The sequence below is a fragment of the Larus michahellis genome, chromosome 1, assembly GCF_964199755.1.
Source record: "Larus michahellis chromosome 1, bLarMic1.1, whole genome shotgun sequence".
In the NCBI taxonomy this organism is placed as follows: Eukaryota; Metazoa; Chordata; class Aves; order Charadriiformes; family Laridae; genus Larus; species Larus michahellis.
Window position 1 is genome coordinate 68,038,231 of NC_133896.1, and position 22,473 is coordinate 68,060,703.

The window sequence follows — 22,473 nt, forward strand, 5'->3', positions numbered from 1 at the left end:
GAGTTAGGAAAAGAAGAAATTGTGATCAACTACAAGTTACCATGGAAAAGTATATTCTATTGCATTTTTTCAGTCAAATTTTTTTTTTTTTACAGTAATTTGCATATATGCATACTTCTTTACGCTACAAAAAATTATCCTGGCCCTTTTACTATGTTGAAAATCCACTCCTACCTCCATAGACTCACGCAGAATTTAGTTACAGAAAAAGCAGGCATATCAGGTTGTATACCCTAGAAGAGGCAAGCCAGCCAACCACTAGACAGCATGATCAAGGTTCCTGATCTTAAAAATCACCTACCTCAAGCCAGCACTGCAGCATGTCCATCCACACCTGACTGCAAAATAGCATTTAGCTATGCCATCAAGTTAAAATCCTATTTTTATATCTCAAAAGCCGAGCATTAAACGCTTTTAGGCGTCCTTGAAAATTAAAATGAGACACAGAAAGCACAAAATTGAATAAATAAATGTATATATTTTATGGTTTTATGTATAAAAATGTAAATCAATATCTATACCATTTCCAAGGGTCAGTTTATTGTCTTTCTTGATGTTCTGAAGCAATTTTTACCATCTTCAAAGCACATTAAAATCATTAGTAGATTGAAGTATAGAACACAAAGGGAGGAACCATATGGGAAATATATTAGGAAATTAGTAATGCTTTTATGTATGTTTTTATAAACTGGTCTAAGAACAGATAATTTCTGAGTAGGTACAAGGAAGTCACTAAACTGAGCACTAGAGCATTGCTCTCACATGAAAAAAAAAAAATAATTATCATCACTATGCATCTGATAAGCAAGATTCTTCCTGCTCCTATTTATTTGCCTCTCTCAAGAAAATTTGCACATGACGAATTATAAAACAGTTAAGTTCGACACAAACCGTAAAACAGGTTTTGAAAAAAAAATATAAATCCATGCAACATGACAAAGCTCATGCTGTCTGAAAGTCAACCTTAATTTTCTGGGTTTAGAATCAACTCTTATTACAACATAAATGTATTTTCAGTATGTATATCTTCCTTTTAAATTTAAAAAAGGCAAATAATATCTATGCTTAACAGCGTCAGCATTCCAACACTCTCGGCAAAACTGAGGTTTCACTTTAAGGTCAATAACATGCAGGGAAGACAATTGTGACCTCTGCTGCTGTTTCTGTCTTGCTGGATGCACGATGAATTTTTATAATGCTGATCAAAGGAGAGAAGGTGGAATGGGAAGAAGGAGGAGCAAATTGTTTATTTCTCTGAGACAAAAATGTCTCCAAGGACAGAACCTCAGGTAAACCACAAGCATTCATATTCTGAACAAATGGCAATGGTCGGTCCAGGCAGGCTTTTAAAAAAAAGCTCTACCCAAATCTGTTTAGCAAACAACAGGCTGAGAAGAACACACCTCTAATGAGGGCTAGGCCACTCTGCCAAAATTAATTTGAATTTCTATAGTTTGAGCTTTCACTTTTCAAACACTTTTGTTCCAAATTGACAAATGTTTTTCAGAGAGTTTTAAACTACAGAAATACTTTCTTAAACAGAACATGCAGGCCAGAGTAATAATTTTGCAATCAAACTTAACCTCAAAAAAATGGTTTTTAAGTCATTCAGCTGTGACAAAAACATTGCTTTTTGCTTAATGATGCAGCAACAGAAAGCCATGTAATATTTCTCAATCAGCAGACCAGTGAATTTAGAGAAAAATAATAAAAATTGAATGAAGTTAAAAACATTTAAAAGTATTTGTTTCAAAATTCAAAAAAGAACAATGAGCATTTGGGGAATAATCAACTGAATACACGTTTCAACTTACTGTGTTCATCCTGTTGTTTGGTTGTTTTGTTTTGGTTTGGTTTTTTTTGTTATTGGACCAGATACCATAAGCTGGCAGGTAGGACGCTGATAAATAAGGCTTTCCGTTTTAAAATTGTTTTTACTGAAACCAAAAACCAAACAGAAACTCTATTACATCATAAAAACAAAGCCTGGAATATCTGTTTTGCCTCTCTCAATGGAAACAATTGAGCATGTCGTTGTTTATTGGTCAATATGCAGAAGGCTGAATCTAGGGCTCTAGGGATGCTTTAACATAGAATTTAAGCATGAAAAATAATAGTTTGAGAAAAATATGTGCCATTATCTTTTCCTAAACATTTTACAATCACTTGCCCCACGTATATATTTGGAAAATTTTTCATACATAAATAATTATGACCTACAGGTAGCCTATCCCCAAAGGAAAAATGAAACTTAGGCTACTTCTTTGGACAGATGGCAAACTTCTCTCTCACCCTATCTCATCTACTTGATGTTTTTTGCAGTGTGGGAATGTGGAAAAATAATACTAAATTTTCAGGGTTCTGATAGACATATGGTGGCAGGTTAAACTGGACAACTGAAACTAGCATGAGGTTATGTATGTATCACACGTCTCTAGACAGTTTTACCAAAACCAGGCACGTCTGGCCTGCTTTTGTACTACTCCCTGAATCCCTACAATCAAATTCAGTATAATATGCCACATCTGACTAGGAGGCTTCATTCAGTTTCAAGCCTAGGAAATGACGTGATCAAAGGCCTTCCTACAATTATGGCACAGAAATGAAAAGTAACTTCTATTCCCAAACAGGTAGAGAATATGGTCAGATATAAAATATTTGTTGATCTGCCACACAGTTTCTTTCTCCACTTTCTATAGCACAAAAGCACACACATAACCTGTATCAGATCATCATCATCATCATAATTAGCATACTAACTATCTTGGATCTTTTTCTGGCAGCTGAAATGCTCAAGGTGAAGCTAGCTCTAAGATACGCAACTTAATATTCACCAAATTCTCTGTGTCCTGTAAACACAAAAAAGAGTACTCAGTGATGAAATCATAAATCAGCCTACTCAAGATATAATTCACTGACCCAGCATACACCCATATACACCTGGTACAATATACAGTGGGGAATAGTTGCGAGCAAATTATTATATAGCTGATCAGTGCTATAAGGAGAAAATTAAGTTATTTTAACCAATAACTGTCCGTTACGCATTTCTTCTGAGCTATCTCATATTAATCAGCATCAAGCCTTAAGTAACAGGCTCTAAACATTGGTTTTCACAACAAATAACACCAAAGATTAAGGAAAAAAAGATGTAATTATGTAGTTAAGGTTACTCAAATATAGAACCCAGGACATTTTTTAAAACCCTTAAAATAGTTAGACGATCTAAACAGAACCAGAACTACTGCCTTACTTGCTCTCGGAAAGTATCTACAATTGCAGTCAACTATGCAAGTTTAAAGGTCACATTGAAAGCACCTATTTGATCTATAAACATTCTGTTTCTTGGAGAACAAGAATTTTTGCTGGCATTAAAACCTGTAATTTGAGCTTCCCTCCTGAGTTTGAAATGAATAACCCTAGCTCTAGCCTAACACATTTCCCAAACTAAACTCTTCTGTGAAATAGTGGATCAGTGCAAACATTAACTGGCATGGATCCCAAATCCAGCTTGAGAAGTCCTGGAATTAGAATGTAGGTGTCTGCAACAAAGTGTTTAGACAGTATTTCAACTTTAGAAGACCAAGATCATACGGAACAATAAGAGAAATACAAAAAACAATAAAGTAAAAAGTCAGATCAAAATATTCCTTTTCTGATATTAAGTATTCATAAAACTTATATTTTTTGTGTATAATTTTGGAAAGCTTTTTCTATTGTAATCATATTTTAGATGCAAAGCAATCTTTACAAAATGATAGCTATAACATGACAAAATGTTGGCAGATTTGTCCAGTACAGAAGTACCACCTTTTGCTGCCAAAAGCATTTATTTTCAACTGTGTGATACAACCAGCCATAGATATTCAGCTGTACTGAAGTGAAGTTGGTTTCAACAAACGTTCAGAATATTGGAAGAAAAAAACCACACTGGGCAGGACTTCGTTATTCCTCCAAATGCATGCTTTTGTATTTTTGTGAAATTTGCATTGTCACAAAACGCAAATGCAAGTTCTGTTATACGGGAAAGCAACTATACCAATTAGAAAAACTGAGGAAACTCTGCTAGTTTTGTTATATCTGATAAGATATGTATGAAAAATAGAGTAAGAAGTAACTAAGTCAAACAAAAGGTTAGAAAAAGATAACTTGTTTCCAGATACTATTAAGTATTACCGCCAAACTGTCCGCTGTTTTGCCAAGTAAACAGCTATTACTGAGTACTCCTTGTTAGTATCTGGAAGCAGGAGATAAAATAATATTATAAGATTAGGGCATAAAAAACCCAGTTTTGGATGAAAGCTCCATTTAATAAGGAAGAAGCCTGAAGTCTTGGTTTTGCAAAAATTATAAAGACAAGTTGTATAATAAAGCAAAACACAAGGAAAATATTCATATAGAAAATTCAAGATGGATATTCAGAATCATGTTTGGATGACACCCTAGTGAAAACAGATACTTAATGTTAAAGAGGTTCCTTTGTTTTATGTAGCAAAGGCTTTGAAATACACAGTAAAGAAGAAAGGACTAGAGGTATCCGCAGGAGAAATCACCATGTGAACAATCTGTAGGGACCTGAAGAAAATTGGGAAAAGTCAAAAGAGTTGGTAAATAACTTTTCTTCTATGAGTCTGTAATGCCAGGTTGCTCTGGAAGCACAGATGTTTTCATGAAAATCTGAGAAAACAAAAAGTTTTTCCTTTGAAGTACCAAGACCTTCAGTTTTCTTGAAGAACTAATGATTAAGGCTTTGTAAGAGTATTTTAGGAAGATAAATAACTAGAAATAACATATCCCTATACCTGAAACACATCTGATACTAACTGAAATCCTAAACTAGTGGGTTTTTTTAGTAAAGAAAACATTAATCTTCTCTCAGACAACAAAATTCTCAAATTAAGTAACAGATATATATTTGCCCATGGTTAGATCGAACAGCTAACCGTGGTAAAAATCAGACTCACAGACCAAAGTTGAAGGTGACTTTATGAAATCAGGAGTGAACTGGATGGGGGTCTTATTATTTCTTTTTTCATGGTTGCACTCAAGGGAATGATACAGTAAAGAGTGACATGAGTTCAAGAAGCTATTAGATCTTGTGGCTGAGAGATCCTAAACTGAAAGAAATGTGTTGTTACTTTCATGTTGCCACTGGCAAATTGTCAGTGTAGGTGATGTGGGTTCACCCCAGATGGCAGCTCAGCCCCACACAACGCTTGTTCCCTCCCCTCAGAGGGACAGGGAGAGATCAGAAGGGGAAAAGTAAGAAAACTCATGGCTTGAGAATAAAGACAGTTTAATACGTAAAGCAAAGCTGTGCTCACAAGCAAAGCAAAGTAAGGAATTTATTCACTACTTTCTACCAGCAGGCAGATATTTAGCCATTTCCAGGAAAGCAGGGCTTCATCATGCGTAACAGTTACTTGGGAAGACAAATGCCGTAACTCCAAACATCCCCCCTTCCTCCTCCTTCCCCCAGCTTTTACTGCTAAGCACAACATTATATGTCCTGCGGTATCCCTTTGGTCAGTCAGGGTCAGCTGTCCCAGCTCCATCCCCTCCCAAATTCTTGTGCATTCCCTTGTGATGGAGAAGTGTGAGAAACAGAAAAGGCCTTGATGCTGTGCAAACACAGTTCAGCAGTAACTACCCTAAGAGAACCATTGTCTAGACAGAAGAACCTAGAACAGAAGCCTTCTACATTTTGCTGTTGCATAATTGGCCAAAAAACCCTGGACAAGTTATTTGAACATAGGCCCACTGCTCAGAAGCATATGTTAGTACTTATATTTGAGACCCCGCAAATCTAAAATTCTGACATCTCTTAGTGAACAAATGGCTTAACCCCCACAAAAACCTCCAATTTTTCTCCTAATAAAAAAACAAATGAATCCCAGTTTATGCATAGTACTCAGACTAAAGACTGTCTTAACTCATGTAAGCATTGAGTTATGACAACTTTTAATTACTCATTATACCAATTGATTCAACAAAAATGAAAAATTAATAGAACAGATTTCATAAGGTAGATATTAGTATATACTCCAAATATAAACTGGAGTATAAACTCCAAATGTAATTTCAAAATGAGATAAAAAAAGATTACATATACATAAAAAAACCTCAAAATCAGATGGGATAAATAAGTCTCACAGTACTTAAAATCCTAATGTCTGGTCTAGCCTAGGTTAGCCTGGAAATGTCTGCATTTCCTTTCAATTTCTTTGGGAATTCCAATTCTTTATCACCCTATCAAATACTCTCAAGAATAGAAGTTTCATTTAGGTAATTTAAAACGTTATTTCTCAATTGTTTCTACCCCATAGTGTGTGTGAACAACAGGATTCCCCCTTGATATACTTTCCAACTCCAAATTAAGTTTACAAAGTAAAAAGGTCTAGCAGATTACGAAACTGGGCTGTTTTGCATGCCATGAATTTCCTTTGCTTTTACTTCATCCAGAGGGAACACTTCTGCATCACAGTTTACATAAAACATTTTTGCAATATGCTTTTATGCATCAAGCACAAAGCATAGATCACACTACAGCTCTGCTTCCAAGTACAGATATAAACTGTGTATTTATAACTGCTCGTTCTTATATAATTGCACATTGTAACAGTCTGTATGTATATCTGCATGTGAAAGTACAGCTTTCTCATGTCTTCCACTTATTTCTGAGTTTGCCTGACACTTACTAATTCTTGTATAAAGATAATAATGTACGATAGACACAGAGCCCAAAGTAATAACTTTGTCTTTTCATCAGGGTTTAAATTAGGCTCAACACTATGTTGTCAAGAGCTACCCTTAACAGTTTAGAAGTAACCTGCCTTCCGACTTGCTGTAAAGACAGTATTTTGGAGCTGGAGCAGAAGACAGGGTTTGAATTGGCTGCATTTGTCTATTTTTATGCAGAAAACCAAGACTACAAATATTACTCCAACCCTCAGATCTGCTTTATGGTGAGATTTCCCAACAGTGACTGGGGCACATTGAGAACACACACAATATCTCTGTGAGTCTCTACACCCATCACATTCACACGATCATAAAAGTCTACTATTTGTCAGTTAAATGAAGACACTACCATTAAACACATCCTAATACTTTCTTTAGAAAAGTAGCATTTTAGGAAGCACTGAGTGACCCTTCTCTTTCAGCACATCAAAAGGCAAAACGTATTCCTTCAATTGTAACTGCTATCCATCTAGTTTCAGCTCTTGAAGGCTGCAGTGCAGTTATTTAGACAGCCTTAGCCAAGAGCAGACTCTGAAGAGCTGACTTCTTCAGTATTTAACCCAACATATCACATACTTACATCTGGCATTCCTGTACAGTAGAAAAGGGTCCTGCAGCTGGAAATCAAGGTCTTTAGTAATAGGTTCTGTTCGATTTTCCATGCTCAGTCTGTTCATAATTGTGAAGCCATGCCTTGGAGAAGCCGATCTGAAAATCATCAATTAGAAATCACATCAAGTCAAGGAAAAAAAGAAATTACTAAAATTTTTTTTTTTATAGTTCTCAAAAATTGTTTTTGTTTTTTTTTTAATTTTTAAGAGATACTACAGAAATCTAATTTTGTTGCCACAGAAATAACAACTGACTCTTGCAGTGTTTCGTGTGATCCTTTTAATTATGTCAAAACTCTACATTATGTAAGAGAAGTACCATTGGTCTCACAATAGCTCCAGAGAGTATGACACATCTTTGATATTACCATTTGAGGTCCAATGATTTAGTCACAGCATAATCATATCTGCGTGTCCAGTTTTCACTTCAACTGTTGCCTAAAACTTCTGAACAAGCAAGATGTTACAGACCATAATCATCACATTATCCAACCATCTACTCTACAGTTCCTCGCTGGAGTAGAAAACAGCAATTAGAACGATTCAGTCATGGGCCAGAGCAAGTATATTTTTTAACACTCAGGTTAACAATTGCAGATAGTGACAGTCATTCCAGACAGGATTTTCCACATCATCTAAAGCATACGAACAAAAGTGAGGGTGGTGAGACACTGGAACAGGTTGCCCAGAGCAGCTGTGGATGCCCCATCATTGGAAGTGTTCGGGGTCAGGCTGGATGGGGCTTTAAGCAATCTGATCTCGTGAAAGATGTACCTGCCTGCAGCCGGGGGTTGGATGTGATGATCTTTGAAGGTCCCTTCCAATGCAAATCATTCATAACTCTAAATCATTATGCTTGTACATGGGGGTTACACTTCAAGTCAGTTAGATATTTTTTATTAATGTGAGCTGTTAAACCTATCACAATTCTAACAGGTGATATTACTTTCAAACCAAGTATGACAATAAAAGAAAAGATGATGGCTAAACATCTGGGAGAAGTGCCATCTTTGGTAATTGCTGGTGGGTGGATTTCTCTATGAAATCCAAAGCACAGGAACCTGTGTGGACTGGTGTCAACAGAAAATTAAACAAAAGTGGAACCTTTAACAAGAATCCTTGTTTCCAACAGTCAGTACTTCACTTAAAAAACCCACAACAAACAAAGAAACAAAAAAAACCAGTCCACTTCCACTGGTGTTAACCCAGTCAGAATTCTGATTATTTGACCATTCATCAGAATTCACGAAGTTGAGATAAGTGTTAAGTAGGTTAGCTCAAGTAAAATGGTCACATTTGTCACCAACAGTAATGAGCACCAACAGAGGCAACACCAGCGATCTCCAACGTATGATCTGTTGGCAATGTTTTTTCCACGAGACTTTTATGACTTTGTTCAAAGTCACAGGAAATTACAGTTAAAACTCATGCGGAGGGCAATGTATGATGTTACTTACAGCTCATAACCCGTTCCATACTGTTGCCTATAGGGCAGCTAGAATAGCAATCTCTGCTGTAAATGGAAACTTCCTCAGCCAATAACAAGAACAGTGAAAGATCCCAGATGCTAGAAGGGCCAGGTTACATGTCAGTTTTAGTCACAAACAACATACCAGAGAAATACTACTTCTGTTTTGCAGTACACAACCAGCCACCTCCACCTAGTGCTAGCACAGCTAAGGGCCAGTTCTTTCCTCTTGTGGTGGTAATTATAACAGCATCTTATCTCCATTTACCTGAAAGCAGCTTAGAAAAATTACTCATGACGATTTCCACTGCTGGTACAAAAGAGCTCAAGAGATTAAAACCAGCATTCCCATTTCACACAACGCTCACAGTCTCTTGGGCCTGCCTGTCACTTCACACATACATCTCTCACCTTCTCAAAACATCCTCTTGCATTCTCAGGTCTCCTACTAGATCCCCATCAAAATTAATGCTGAAGGAGAAAGTTTCTGCTTTGAGTGTCCCGTCCCAGCAGCTAAAGCAAGATCTGCTTACTGTATTATTTTCTGATTTTAACAACAGTCACAGGGAAATGCTGGGGCACTAAAGCAGAAACACAAATGGAGGGCAGGCTTCACAACAGATCTCAGACAGACACATGCTAGAATAAATGATGTAACCAACGCTCTGAAAAGCCACAACCAGAGCTGCTGCTAGAAGAAAGCATTAAAACCATCCAAAACGTTTAATGAAATATGCATGAAAAATGAATAATCAGACACAAGTACTATGAAAGTTCCCTAAGTAGGGAATGCAATACTTCGTAATTCTACCATTCCCTTACTTTAAGGAATACCATTATTTATTCCACTAATTGTTTTTTGTTCAGACACCTTTTAAATTGCAAACGCTACATCCTATTTAAAACAACATAACAGATTTCTATGGATTACTCATATTGAGAATTAAATCACAATTGGAGTCTTATCCAAATATAAGGTGATGTCTCCTTCCTAATGTTTTCTTCCCCACATTTGCCTCTGCCAATTTGAGTTTCTTTTCACCCTTGAACAAGGAGGAGCATTTTACTTCATTCAGACACAATCCACCTGAGCTAGCTTTTCCACATCCACAGGTTTCACCTGCAGATATTAAAACATTACATCCTCACCTTGTGTAAACAAACAGTGTTCCCTCCACATCGGTCTTCTCCTGAAGAAAAAGAAAGTTAAGAAAGTTGAAACCAGGGTAGTGTTTTGCCAGCCATCAGCAAACCCTCTCTTTATCTCTATTTTACCAATACCATCAGTTACACCTCTCTCACCTAAGCCGTGAAAAAAATAACTAAACCCAACTTCTTCGGCTGGTGGTGAGAGGGTACAGCTAGCACAGGTCACCCTGCAGCTGACCCAAGCTTTATGGCAAGATGTGAAAAGGCTAAAGGCTCGACACCATGAGACTAAACACTGGATGAACACTGCTACACCTGAGGGCCATGCGCAAGCCAGGGTCAGGGAGAGGATTTTCCAAACAGCACCTGCTCTTGGGGGGGATGCTCAGGAGGGGTAAGGGGGAAACCGTATAAAAGGTGGATGGCACAGGTTCTTCAGACACAGGCCCTGAGCCCCATCATTGTGGCAAACCAAGAAACACCTGCAAGCAGCCAGAATGTTAAATTACCAAAAAGATTCCCCAAGTGAATTAACTCTTTAAATCTTAAATAGCCTTTCTAGCAGTTATGACTCCAACACTCTGACGCACACGTTTTGGTTCCCTTACAGATGTTCTGGTAGCAGAGGAGCCCCTGAGGCCCACTAGGGTTTACGCCCCAATCCATGCCCCGCAGGATAAAACTTTTACCATCCCATAAGCCTTTCAAAACCACAGGGCTTCTCACGCTCCCCAGAGACCCTGAGCCGACCTCACCCAGCTCGGTGAGGACACAGGAGCACCCTAAGACACCCGGCTGGGCCGAGGCAGCCCCTCACCACCGCCCTCACAGCTCAGCCATGGCGGCGCCCACCCCTTCCCACATAGGCAGGGCGGGGCCTCCCCGAAGCCACGCCCCCGAAGTGCCGTGTGGGCGCGGCCTCTCATCGCCCCGCCCCTCCGCTCCCCTCCCGGGTGCGGGGCGGGGGCGGCCGCACGTACCCACTCGTTGGCGCGGTGCCCGAAGGTGTAGAGCGCCACCTGGCTGGCCACGTCCACGATGCTGCTGATGTAGGGGTCGTGCTGCTGCAGCGCCGCCAGGCTGATGTCCAGCCCCTTGCCCAGCAGGGCGGCCCCGGCCCCGGCCCCGGCCACCGCCGCCGCCATTTTGCCTCCCCACAACAAACACACTGGTTCCTAGTAGGCGCAACTAATCCAGCGCCGAGAGGAAGGGTGGCGGCTCCCCCCCGCTCCCGCCCATCCGGAGCGAGAGCGGGCGGGGGAGTCGGAGACCAGGCGTCGCAATCGAGCGCCGAGCGCCTCCGGATCAGGATTGTTGCCGTTGGCGACGGGGCAAGCTGAGGGGCAGCCTGGCGGGGCCCGCCCCGGCGGGAAGGGCCATCCGGCGTCCCCCTGCCTCCTCTTCCGGCAGCCAGCCGCCTCTGCGGGCTGGTTTTCCCTCGGTGCTGGTACCCGTCGTTTTCAGGTCTCTCGCTGCCACTGGGGAGGCCGCAGGCTGGCTTCCTTTCCAGAGGGGCAGCTGCGCGCCCGAGGAACAACACGTTTCCTGCCGCTGCAGGCCTGAGAGAACCACCCAACCTCGTCGGGCGCTTGTGCGGAGCAGGGAGTCCTGTGGCCCTCGCCACATGCCCATTAAACGAAGCAGGGAAAGGTGTGGTGTGCACCACAGCGTACACGGCCTCAGGAGAGCAGGGAGCCACAGGCCGAGGTAGACCCGAAGCCACATATGCATGGGAGCATTCCGGCGCAGTGGTGTGCCTGTGGAGAAAACATGCGTGTGAGACTGCACTGTGCGAAGTTTTATCACATGTATCTGTAAGCACCTGTATCTGCCAGGACGTGTGTGCTTCCTGTGTGCTCACACATGTGCACCAATGCAATGTATGTACGGCGCTCAAACAGGAAGAGAGGTTGGTTCAGATCGATGAGTATACACAGTCTGTATTTGCTAGCATACACTCACAGACTTCTGCATAGAACTTAAGGGAAAAAGAACACGAGAGCAAACTAAGCCATCATGCAACTCTCATATATATATATATATATACATGTGACAAGCAGCTGAAATATAAAAAAGCATACTATGATATGGAGATATACAAACAGCAGAGGAACAGATGGACAAGACCATGAATTTACTTAACCATATTTTCCTGTCAGACAGACATATTTATTATTAATCTATTGATATCAACAGTTTACAGCAAATATATGAGCTTTATGTGGCATGCTGATAAATTCAATACATACTTAGTTTAAAAGATTTGCCTAACCATCCAGCCTGAACCCCCTGCGAGAGCATATTTTTTTTACTTCATCACCTCAGGCCGACGTAGCAGTTTTGGAAGGAGTTACCACCTTTTGTATATGGAAGCAGCAGGATAATATATTTCCTTTCAGAGAATGGGATACCCTGGAAGAACTAAGCCAAAGGTAGTGGATGCTATCTTGTTGGTTTGCAATATCCCTGACACAACGTTTTTAAAAGGGCAGTAGCTGGACATAGGGGATGAAAACTGCCATTTTGTTTTCTTCCCTCCTTTTCACTCTAGGCCGGGTGGAGCCTGTGGGATAGAGTGAGCAACAGCATGTGCTCTGAGAGCAAATGAGCAAGCCCAGAGGAAAAAGCTTTCATAGTGTGAAGTAGGGATAGGAGAGAACCGAGATACTGCAAGCTGGGAATTCATAGTGTTAAATGTAGAGACAGTGAGTCTCTTGAGTGGAGTTAGGAATGGGCATGCTCCCAGAAAGGACAGAAAGAGAGACTGTTCTTTGGGACTCAGGAGAAAATATGCAAGTTTCATTGTAGCCCAGAAGGACACTAAAAATTGCGTTACTAAGAATAAGGACCCACAGCTTGCTCTGCAAGCATATAGTGAGAGAGAAAACCTCTATACATACCCTTTTGTTATAATCTGTTTCACTCTTAGTTCTTCTTTTTCAAAAACCACTTGTTTCAGTTGGGGCTGTAATGAAACCCAGCTTTAGAGTTTAGAAGTTTTAAAGTGTTTTTGGTGTACTCATGGTAGGAAAATGGCTGTAAGCAGTTCCATTGAAAAGCTCCATCTGACTTACCAATCCTTTAACAGCAAGGAAGATACGTGGGCTCATGGTAGACAAGGGAAGCTGCTGTCCTAGGTCTGGAAATTACCAGACTAGAATGGCAAAAAAAGAAAAAGTAGTAAGTGGGAAAGATAAGTCATGTTGCTCAAATAGTGAACAGATGCACAATCTTTTGGTTTTGTTGGTTTGTCCTCAATTTCCAGTTTCCAGGCACACCTAAACACATTTCTCCTCATGTGCTGGAGTTTCTCATTACCATCTCATCTCCAGTTCTTTGGCAATTTTTCTGCTTACAAAAAGTCCCAACTTGTCACCAAGGCATAGAAGTGTCAAACTGTTGGAGTCCCAATCCTGGAGTTTCCATTTCCAAATGCCTTTGCTCCCTCCAAAAATAATACTTATAAAAAAGGTGCCTTGCTTTTTTTCTTTTTTTTTTTTTTGATGGTGGTGAGGAGGAGCTATTGCAAAGTCACGTAAGGAAGAATGTGTTATAGAAACTGTATTTCAAAGGCTATTCATTTGAACTGAAAATAGTTACTCATAACTGTTAACGGCTAGGAGAAAGCAGTATACAGAATTTAGAAGATGTATTGCAGCCCTGTTCCAACTGAAAAAAAATGTTCCAAGCAGAAATAAGGTGTCTTTCAACTTTTACGTCTTACCTTGTTTCTGTTGTTGCCCCTTTTCTCAGGCCAAGTAGTAGCCAATACTTGAAGCCATGCACATTTCTTATATGAGAGGCAGACTGACCGGCTCAAGTGTGTCTCCTGTGCCCTTCTCTTGACATAGGAAGATTGTAGAACGTCCTGTTTCCTTGAGCTTCAGGCAAGAAAACCCAACTGTGAGGTTAAATATCTTGAAGTAGGCCTGTCAGAAATTTTGCCTGCCTGTTTTCGGTGCCCTGTTTGTGGATGCTTCTTTAGAACTACCTCCCTCCTGGAATACTGGATGCCTTTCTAACATAGCTGGACAGACAGTTCCCTAGCCCTGTGTTTTGAGTCAGTAAACCTGTAAAGCTTCTTATCACGCCTTTTTATATTTTCTGTTGCACTGTGAGGTAGCTTCTGCTGGTTCCAGCTGTTTTGCTATGTAAGTGGGATGTAATTGCTCCTTCCATTTAGCCTGAAGTAAAGGTACTTAATAAAGCCATTAGTTCTGCCCTGCTTTATGGGATCACTTGATAGTAGACTAAAAATTTTCCAATGAAACAAGATCTTGTTAAGAAGAAAAACACTGTGAATTCTCACTGCATCTAAAAAGTTAGTGACGTTTTAGCAAAAATGTCACAGCTTAAAAAGGTTGATTCTTTAAACTGCAGTTATTTGCTTACAGCCAGTAATCCAGTAGTCCATAATAACTATCAAATAGAGCTAGAATGATTTTTCTGTAATTTGTTTATGAAACAAAGTAATTTTCTAGCTTTCAAAATGTCATAATTTCATGAAGTATATAATTAGAATGTCACATTTTTGTCTTCCACCCACCTGGATACTATTCTGTTAAAAAAACCCACCACACCTATGCTTTTGACACTGTATGAAAGGGATTTTGTGTAGGTAATATCCAGACTGATTTAAGGCAAAATCCACACAGCATGATGTTCTTAAGGTCTCCATTAATCATAAAGATTAAGATGGTTAGGCCAAACCTTTTCCCAGGGATTGTTCAAACAGATATTAAGCCTTCATTTCACATTCAAGAATCTATGGCACTTGTAAAGACTAAGCCGTGCCTCCTACAGCAAATGATCGACACTGAGGATATGATTTTATGTGAATATATTTGGTGGCACTGCTGGGCGTACGCAACCCCTGTCCCAGGTCCCAGCCATTCAGTTCTGCCATTCTGGCACCTTGGCACTGTACTGGCATAGGTGTGTCTGTGGCCACAGTGTGAACCAGACAGACTGGGGAAATGAACTGATGGAAAAACAAGTGTTCATACTGCTGCTGAGATCACAGCCTCGACTGACTGCTTTCCTACCTGTTCTCATTCAGTCTTTTCTCTGAGCAGCAGTTTTTTTAATAAACAGCAGGAATCACTTGACAAAATGTAGTGTTGAGCACCTCGTTTGCCACACTTCCTCATCTCCAGCCCTTTTGGAGTTGTTATTGCACGGTAGTTGCCTTTTCCTTTTTATTCCTTCCCCAATGCTGCCAGAATTTTCTTCTCACTCTGACTGGTGGCACCACTGGTGCCCCTGCTAGCGGAAAGGGTGCTGAAGCAGCATTAATAATCTACTCTTAAACCATCCAGGGCCACTTGAATATCTTTGTGTGGTGCTTTCCAGCATGCCGGCTTCCTGGGTTGCTCTCGTGGAGGCAGGATGATCCCACAAGGCTTGGTTACCCATGCTTCGCATATTGCTGGGGATGTGCTCACAGCTCTGCAGTATGGTACCTCTCACCACTTGGGGACCAGTGCCCCTGTGGTTTGTGCTGGAAGCTAGCTGCACGCCTTCCCAGACACTGTTGAGATGTACGGTCTTTTCAGCCCACATTTATTACAGGCTCTCAGTAGCTAGCTTTAGAGTGCTTTCCTCATGCTCAAAAGTTGAAATTGTTGGTTGTACTGTTGGACCATTTCTTAACTTCAGTCCTAATGGTTAAAGCAATTTTAGTCTTTTTGTTAGTAATTTATTACTTGCTAAAGGTTCCTTAATGAGTATGGGATCAAACCATATAGTTTCATCTGGTGCAGTTATTAAAAAAATCTCTCTCTGCACTAAAACTAAATCTGGTTATTTTCATTCCAATTCAAAACAGCTCTCCCCCCTGTCCCCAAATAAACTCCAGTGCATTAAGTTATTAGCATGGACGTGTGTGGCTGTAATGTTGCTCCCTGGTGAAGTTTATGAGACTGTTTTGAGATTTTCTGCAAATGTTAGTCCACACAAGAATGGGATAGTATTCTTTGGCATTGTTGTTTTTGAAATTCTGATATTATACATACTGTGTATGAAATAATTAACTATAATTTACTATGATTATCAGTTGAATGTTGGATTTTTCTGCATGTAAGAGCCTGGGTTTTTACAAAAGACTGTTTCTTCCTTTGAGTTACATTTTATTAAGTGATTCTGGTGGTAAGTAACTCTACACTTTTTCTTTTACTGTACATTTATTTGCAAGATACTGAGCGTTACCTTTTTTATAGGCTCAGCTTCTGCCAGTGGCCTTGCTGGAGGAGGACTAAAGGAAAGTTCCCTACTATCACTAATTGAAATACAGTTTTTTCTTTCTAACTTTCTATGTAGATATTCTTCTTCTGGAGTGAAGAATTCTTTCTGATTTAGCTTTAATCACTTTTTGGAGGGCATGATCTGAGCTGGAAAAATACTTTAACACCAGGAAAAGACTATTACAGTAGGAGGAAGGGAGAGGCTCTACCAATATAATTGCATTGACTTATAGTGTTATATGGAAAAAAAAATCTTTCTTGTATACATTTAATCAGTAAAAAATCTGATTTTTATCAGTGTTAGATTTTAGATGTGTTAAGCGACTATATGATTTCAGTGTCTTGTCTTTCAGTAAAGCAGAAATGAGAAAATGATAAACTGAAGGAAGATTTTTGTGCATGGGATATTTATTCCCAGTTATTCTAGATACAAAGGTGTTACCTTTATCCATAAACTTTGCCTGATTTCTATAACTTTACAATTGTGAGCATGATTCTGTCAGATCTCTTAATAATATTCTAGATTACATCTTCCAGTCTCTCCCTAATGCTGGTAATGTTCTAAACGTACATTGTTGATTTTCCTGCTATAACAAAGAAAAAATACTGTCAAAACTTGTTAGCTTTTTTTCACCTTCTTTGTTTATTTAATGTAGCAAAAATCACATGTAGCAAAAATCACTGACTTCCTTCAGGAATATTTCTCATAAGGTTTAACTTTACAAGTTCGTTTACTGTCATCCCCGTACTACTTTAATTGCAGTTTAAAAAAATTGATGCTGGATCTTATTATGAGAAGGCAACCATTTTGGTCCAGATTTGAGTTCTTCAGTAATGTTGTTACCACAACTGTATGTGCTTATAACCAATAAAATATTGTTGATAGCCATTACCTTATTGCTATCCTGATAAACTGCCATAAACTGTTTTGATCCATCAGCTTCATTCTTTACATGGTTGCTTGGCTAGGCAAACCACCAAACTACTGATGAGGATAGGGCATTCCTGCTATTTCCATAGGTTAATAAGATATAATAGTAATTATATCTTATTTAAGATAATACCTTTCCAACCACATCTTTCTGGTAATCACCATTTAATTTGGCAGAATCAAACACCTGTAGCTGTAAAAGAGCTATTTCCAACTAGTTACAGAGAAGATGGCCTCATTTAATTAATTCCTAATATGAAAAGTTCCATTAGATAATTACATTAAGTCAGGACCTCATTTTTACACCTCACCTGGCATAGGAGCTATTTCCATATTAAGGAAATGGAGTCATCACCAAGATGTACTGCTGTTGCTGCTGCAAAAAAGCTGGTAGCAAGGCTGGAGTACGCGGGCTGGGTCTGGTCAGGGGGCTGGGCTGAGGTGCACAGGGCATTGTGCCTGTGGTGCCAAAGTGTCTTTTTAAGGAAATGAGTTCTGTACATTCAAATCAGTTTGGGGTGGTTTTTTTGTTGTTGGTGGTGTTTTTTTTGGTTTTGGGATTTTTTTTTTTGTTTATTGATGAAGTAAGGACAAACCCTGAATAACTATTATACCTGTAGCTGTTACAGTGTTACTCTATGAAGAAAATTTTCATTATTGCCTTCTCAGCTGACAGAAGTATCTTCTTGAGTTTTGTTATTTGTTTGTTTTTAAATGAAGAATGTTGGTGTTTGTTAAAGACTGATAAAAGACTTCATAGCTTTCTACATAGCATGAGTGAATGAAGTTAGTGTTGTAACATTACTGAATTCTAGAGACCTACAAATGATGGAAGGAAGGATCCTTAAAGTCAAAATAACCAAGCAAGAAACCCAAGTGGGGTTTCAGCCTCAAATACCCCCCAATCATTTTGTATTTTTGATAGCTGCCCATGAAAATTGCTGGGGAAATTCTTGTGATGCTAATGGCTATTTCATATCTGCTCCTGCAGGTGGTAAGAGCTTGTGAAGGTTCTCACAAATGTATCTTCTGTAGTTAAAGTTAAGCTTAAAACCTACTGTACATGTCTTTCAGTGTGAGATCACCTAACTCATAATAGCCTGATCTTTCTATTTTGGTATAACGATATCAATGAGATTATTTTTTTTAAAGTAGACTTCCTTTCAGGCTGAAAATTTACTTTTTTCTTTTGTTATGCAGCATGTTGCAATAAGGATCCTCAATTACCTCTATGCTTTAAATGCAATTACTTACTTTCTTCCTGAAATTTAAAATGGCTCCATTTTGATTTTGTGTCTTCATTTTTATTATTATTTGTGTTGCTGTAGGGTTTGTGGGTATGGGAAGAAAAGCCTGTGTAGAAAAAGGAGCTCAGATTTGTGTAACTGCACCAGAAGATAAAATTTGATAACATTGAAGTGTTGCCCTTGGAAACAATGAATGCAGTCTATCCTTGTTTTTTAGGAGAGATGGATTTGGGCAAAGGCACCTTCCAGCAGGCAACCAATAGAAGATTTAAGCACTTTGAATGAGATTTTGAAGTGGAAACTAAAGGTATTAGCACCACAAACCTCCAGTGGTGTCTGGGAGGTCTGAGTCTGGGTTTATTACACTTGTGTGAATTTGTTTCCCCCAGTGAATTCTGAGAGCTATGAAGGTGTTTGGCAGTCCCTCTCCTACAATCTGATTTTGTCATTTTCTGGTGATGCTGTGCTATGTCTTCTGTGAGGTTAAACTTACAGGCATATTGCCTTGCATGACAGAAACATGAACTACATGGATTTTTCAAAGAAACTTCCATAAGCAGTAACAGGCCAAGGTTTCTTTCTTCCTCTTATTTTTCCCGCTGTTTTGCCCAAATATGTTAATTTTATTATCATCCTAAATTAATCTTATAAATATGATCTTCATCTGAACTTGCTTTGTGATCTACAATGAAGTTGCTGTGTTATTTAAGCAGTAGTAAACCTAACAAGACCACATAAAACTAAGACAGGTTCAGGACATTTTTCTTGGGTGCTTCTGTTATTTAGTCCTAACTTACTATTTAACTTTATGGAAGATCTTTCTGAAACAGTTTTGCATGGCTTCTGAGGGAGCTCAGTTACTAACAGATCACATAATACAATGTGTTTCATGGTGCTCTCAGAATCCCTGAATGGTTGAGGTTGGAGGTCATGATGTCCAACCCCCTCAAGCAGGGCCACCTAAAGCAGGGTGCCCAGGACCTCCAATACCCCAACAAGGGAGGTACCACAACCTCCTTGGGTGGCCTGTGCCAGCCACCCTCACAGTAAAAAAAAAAAAAAAGTGTTTCCCGTTGTTCAGTAGTAACCTCCTGTGTTTGCCTCTTGTCCTGTCACTGGACATCACTGAAAAGAGATGGCTCTGTCTTCTTTGCGTGGTCCCTTCAGGTATTTATATATATTGATAAGATTCTCATGAGCCTTCTCATCTCTAGGTTGAACAGTCCCAGCTCTCTCAGCCCTTCCTCATCAGAGAGATGCTTCAGACCCTTAATCATATTTGTGGCCCTTTGCTGGACTCTCTCTAGTATGTCCATGGCTCTCTTGTACTGAGGAGTCTAGAACAGCACTCCAGATGTGGCCTTACCAGTGCTGAGCAGAGGAGAAGGATCACCTACCTTGACCTGCTGACAACACTTTGCCTAATGCAGCCCAGGATACTATTTGCCTTCTCTGCAGCCAGGGCGCATCGTTGACTCATGTTCAACTTGATGTCCACCAGGACCCCAGGTCCTTTTCTGCCAAGCTGCTGTCCAGCTGGGTGTTCCCCAGCATATACTGGTGAATGGGGTTGTTCCTCCCCAGGTGCAGGACTTTGTATTTCCCTTGTTGAACTTCATGAGGTTCCTGTTGACCCATTTCTTCAGCCTGTCAAGGTTGCTCTGCATGGCAGCATGACTCTGGTGTATCAGCCATTCCTCCTAGTTTGTGTCATTTGCGAACTTGCTGAGGATGCATTCTGTTAAACAGGACTTTAACATCTTAACTCCTTTAGTCCTTATTCTAATCAATTTGATTTTTTCCCCTTTTTGATGCAAGAGCCAGCATGTTTGGTTTTATCTCTGAATCGAAAAGAAAAAAGGGGGGGGGGAGAAAATGCATCAGGCAAACTTGATAGATTGGATTATTAAGGAGAAATAAGGATTGGAATAGAACTAGTGATAGTATTGTGTTATTGTTGATATAATGCATGAGCATACAGGCTGGGAAGTAGAATGCATGTGGAGTCACAGGTGATGAGATGAGGGGACAGAAGAACCAGGAAGAGTAGGATGGAGTACAGGAGGCAGAGCTGAGGTGGGACAAGGCTTGCCATGGAGGAGTGGAAGGCAGGATTAGCACAGGGGCAAAACTGAAGGAGGCTTGCAGCCAGAATGCAACACCTGCTAGGAATAAAAGGAAATGGAAAGGACAGAGTTGTGTAGATCTTGGAGCAGAAAAATGCAGGCAGATTTTGTAACTGGAAGGAGAGTAAGAGGAGTGTTTTGAGGTTTTAATGGAAGGAAATGCTGAGCACAAGGATGGGTAAACAGTGTGCCGTCATTACTGGAAACTGCCCTTGTGCCACAACCATTTTTTAGGTCACTTTAATTGCTGCTTGTGACATGACCTAGTTGGAAGTGTTTGCTGTTACGGAACAGAACGTATGGAGACTCTCTCCTCATGCAACACTGAGCAATTAGGAACCAGATACAGCATCACGTAAATTTTCTGTCTCTGTCTCTAAGTGGTTTCCGAGGGATACAGAACAAGTGGCATTTTCTATGCCTGCTTAAGGAAGAAAGGGACATAGACTTAGGAGTTGCAGGAGAAGTTGGTTGACCATCAAGACAAATGTGGTAACGATGGAGGAAGCATTTATGAAAAGATAAAGCCTGCTAGAAAGCATCTATTTTCCTTACTACTTGGCAACAGTTGCCACAAAATGTAAAAGTCTCCTGTACGGTTCCAAGAAAGATGATACAGTCTAACATTTTCAAATGTCTTAGTATCATTAGTTCCAACTGATAAATAGCAGTTAGATTTTATCCTAAAAGTAACTGTATGTCAATAGATACTGCTGTTTGAAATGTGGTTTAGGATACAGAGGGAGGAAAAGGCGTAGGGTACTATTTTTAACATTCTATCTTTGATATTGCTGTTTGCAAAAAATATAAAAAACAAGCTGTTCTGTCTGAGCTTTTGGTAGTATATGTATGTGTTTTTGTATACAGAAAAGCAGGCCTAAAAGGGGAGAGGGGCTCACTTGTCACTAAAAATGTCAAGCAATGAAATAATGTAAAGCTTTTCTGAAGTTTGATTTTTCTCTAGCATTTGATTATCTGCATTAATCCCATCAATGATGACTCCATTTGCATTCAGTGTGAGTGAATAAGATGGCTTGATTTATGGGTTTTTCCTTTCATATGGCAAATCCATCTTGATATGCTAGGAGAGAATTATAACCATGTTAAGTTTGTAGTTTTATTGATTCTTAGGTTGTCCTATGGTACTAAGGAATATGGTCTTTGTTCTGTGAATGAGAATACTGTACTTAAACTGCTACAGTAACAGAAAAAAAAAAAATCCCAAATGTGCCTTTTCCAGAAAAGTGACTCTGAACAGATCTTTGACTTAAAGCAAAAGTAGTATCAATAGGATTGGAGATTCCACAGTGTTTCTGGGCAACCTGTTCAAGTGTTTTACAACCCTCATAATGTAAATTATTTTCCACATGTCTAATTGGAATTTCCTCCTTTGTGACTTCTCTGCTGCCTCTCTTCCTTTCACTATGTACTTCTGACAAGAGGCTGGCACCAACTTTTCTATGTCCTCTCCTTCAAAACCTCAAGGCAGCAATGAGGTCTGCCTTAGTCATCTCTTTTTCGTGCCTAACGAGCCCAGTTCTCTCAGCCTGTCCTCATATGTCATGTGCTTCAGCCGCTTCATCTTCTTTGAGGCTCTGGACTTTATCCAATGTCTTCTACTGGATAGCCCAAAACTCGACTGGGTACTTCAGTTGTGGTCTCACAGAATGACTTCCCTGTGACCTCCTGACAACATTCTTGCTAATTAGGTCCAGGATGTGGTTGGCCACCTTCACAGCCAGGGCATGCTACTTGCTCATGTTCAGCTTATTGTCTACCAGGACACGTGGTCCTTTTCTGCAAAGCTGCTTCCCAGCCTCTACTGGTGCATAGGATTTTTCCATCCCAGGTGTGGGATTTTGCACTTGCCATTGTTGATCTTCATGTGGCTCCTGTCAGTTTGTTTCTCCAGCCTGCTGAAGTCCCTCTGGATAGCAGCTCTGCCTTCCAGCATATTG

At 39.9% G+C, this 22,473-nt stretch overlaps 2 protein-coding genes across 33 annotated transcripts in view; one reads left to right on the forward strand and one right to left on the reverse strand.

Moving 5' to 3' along the window:
- The window catches only part of DCP1B (decapping mRNA 1B), a 46,570-nt gene extending 35,427 nt beyond the window's left edge, over window positions 1–11,143 (reverse strand). The window contains exons 1-3 of one of the 2 annotated variants that reach the window (XM_074584627.1): window positions 10,950–11,143; window positions 9,970–10,010; window positions 7,322–7,449 (exon numbers count right to left, since the gene is read on the reverse strand). In XM_074584627.1, the coding sequence (XP_074440728.1) occupies window positions 7,322–7,449; window positions 9,970–10,010; window positions 10,950–11,114 (334 nt within the window). In that variant the 5' untranslated portion in view covers window positions 11,115–11,143. Of the gene's footprint in view, window positions 1–7,321; window positions 7,450–9,969; window positions 10,011–10,658; window positions 10,766–10,949 lie in introns of those variants that run through there. The other variant, XM_074584637.1, reaches the window with a different exon arrangement.
- Window positions 1–22,473, forward strand: part of CACNA1C (calcium voltage-gated channel subunit alpha1 C) — a 484,401-nt gene that overhangs the window by 2,212 nt on the left and 459,716 nt on the right. The window lies entirely within an intron of this gene.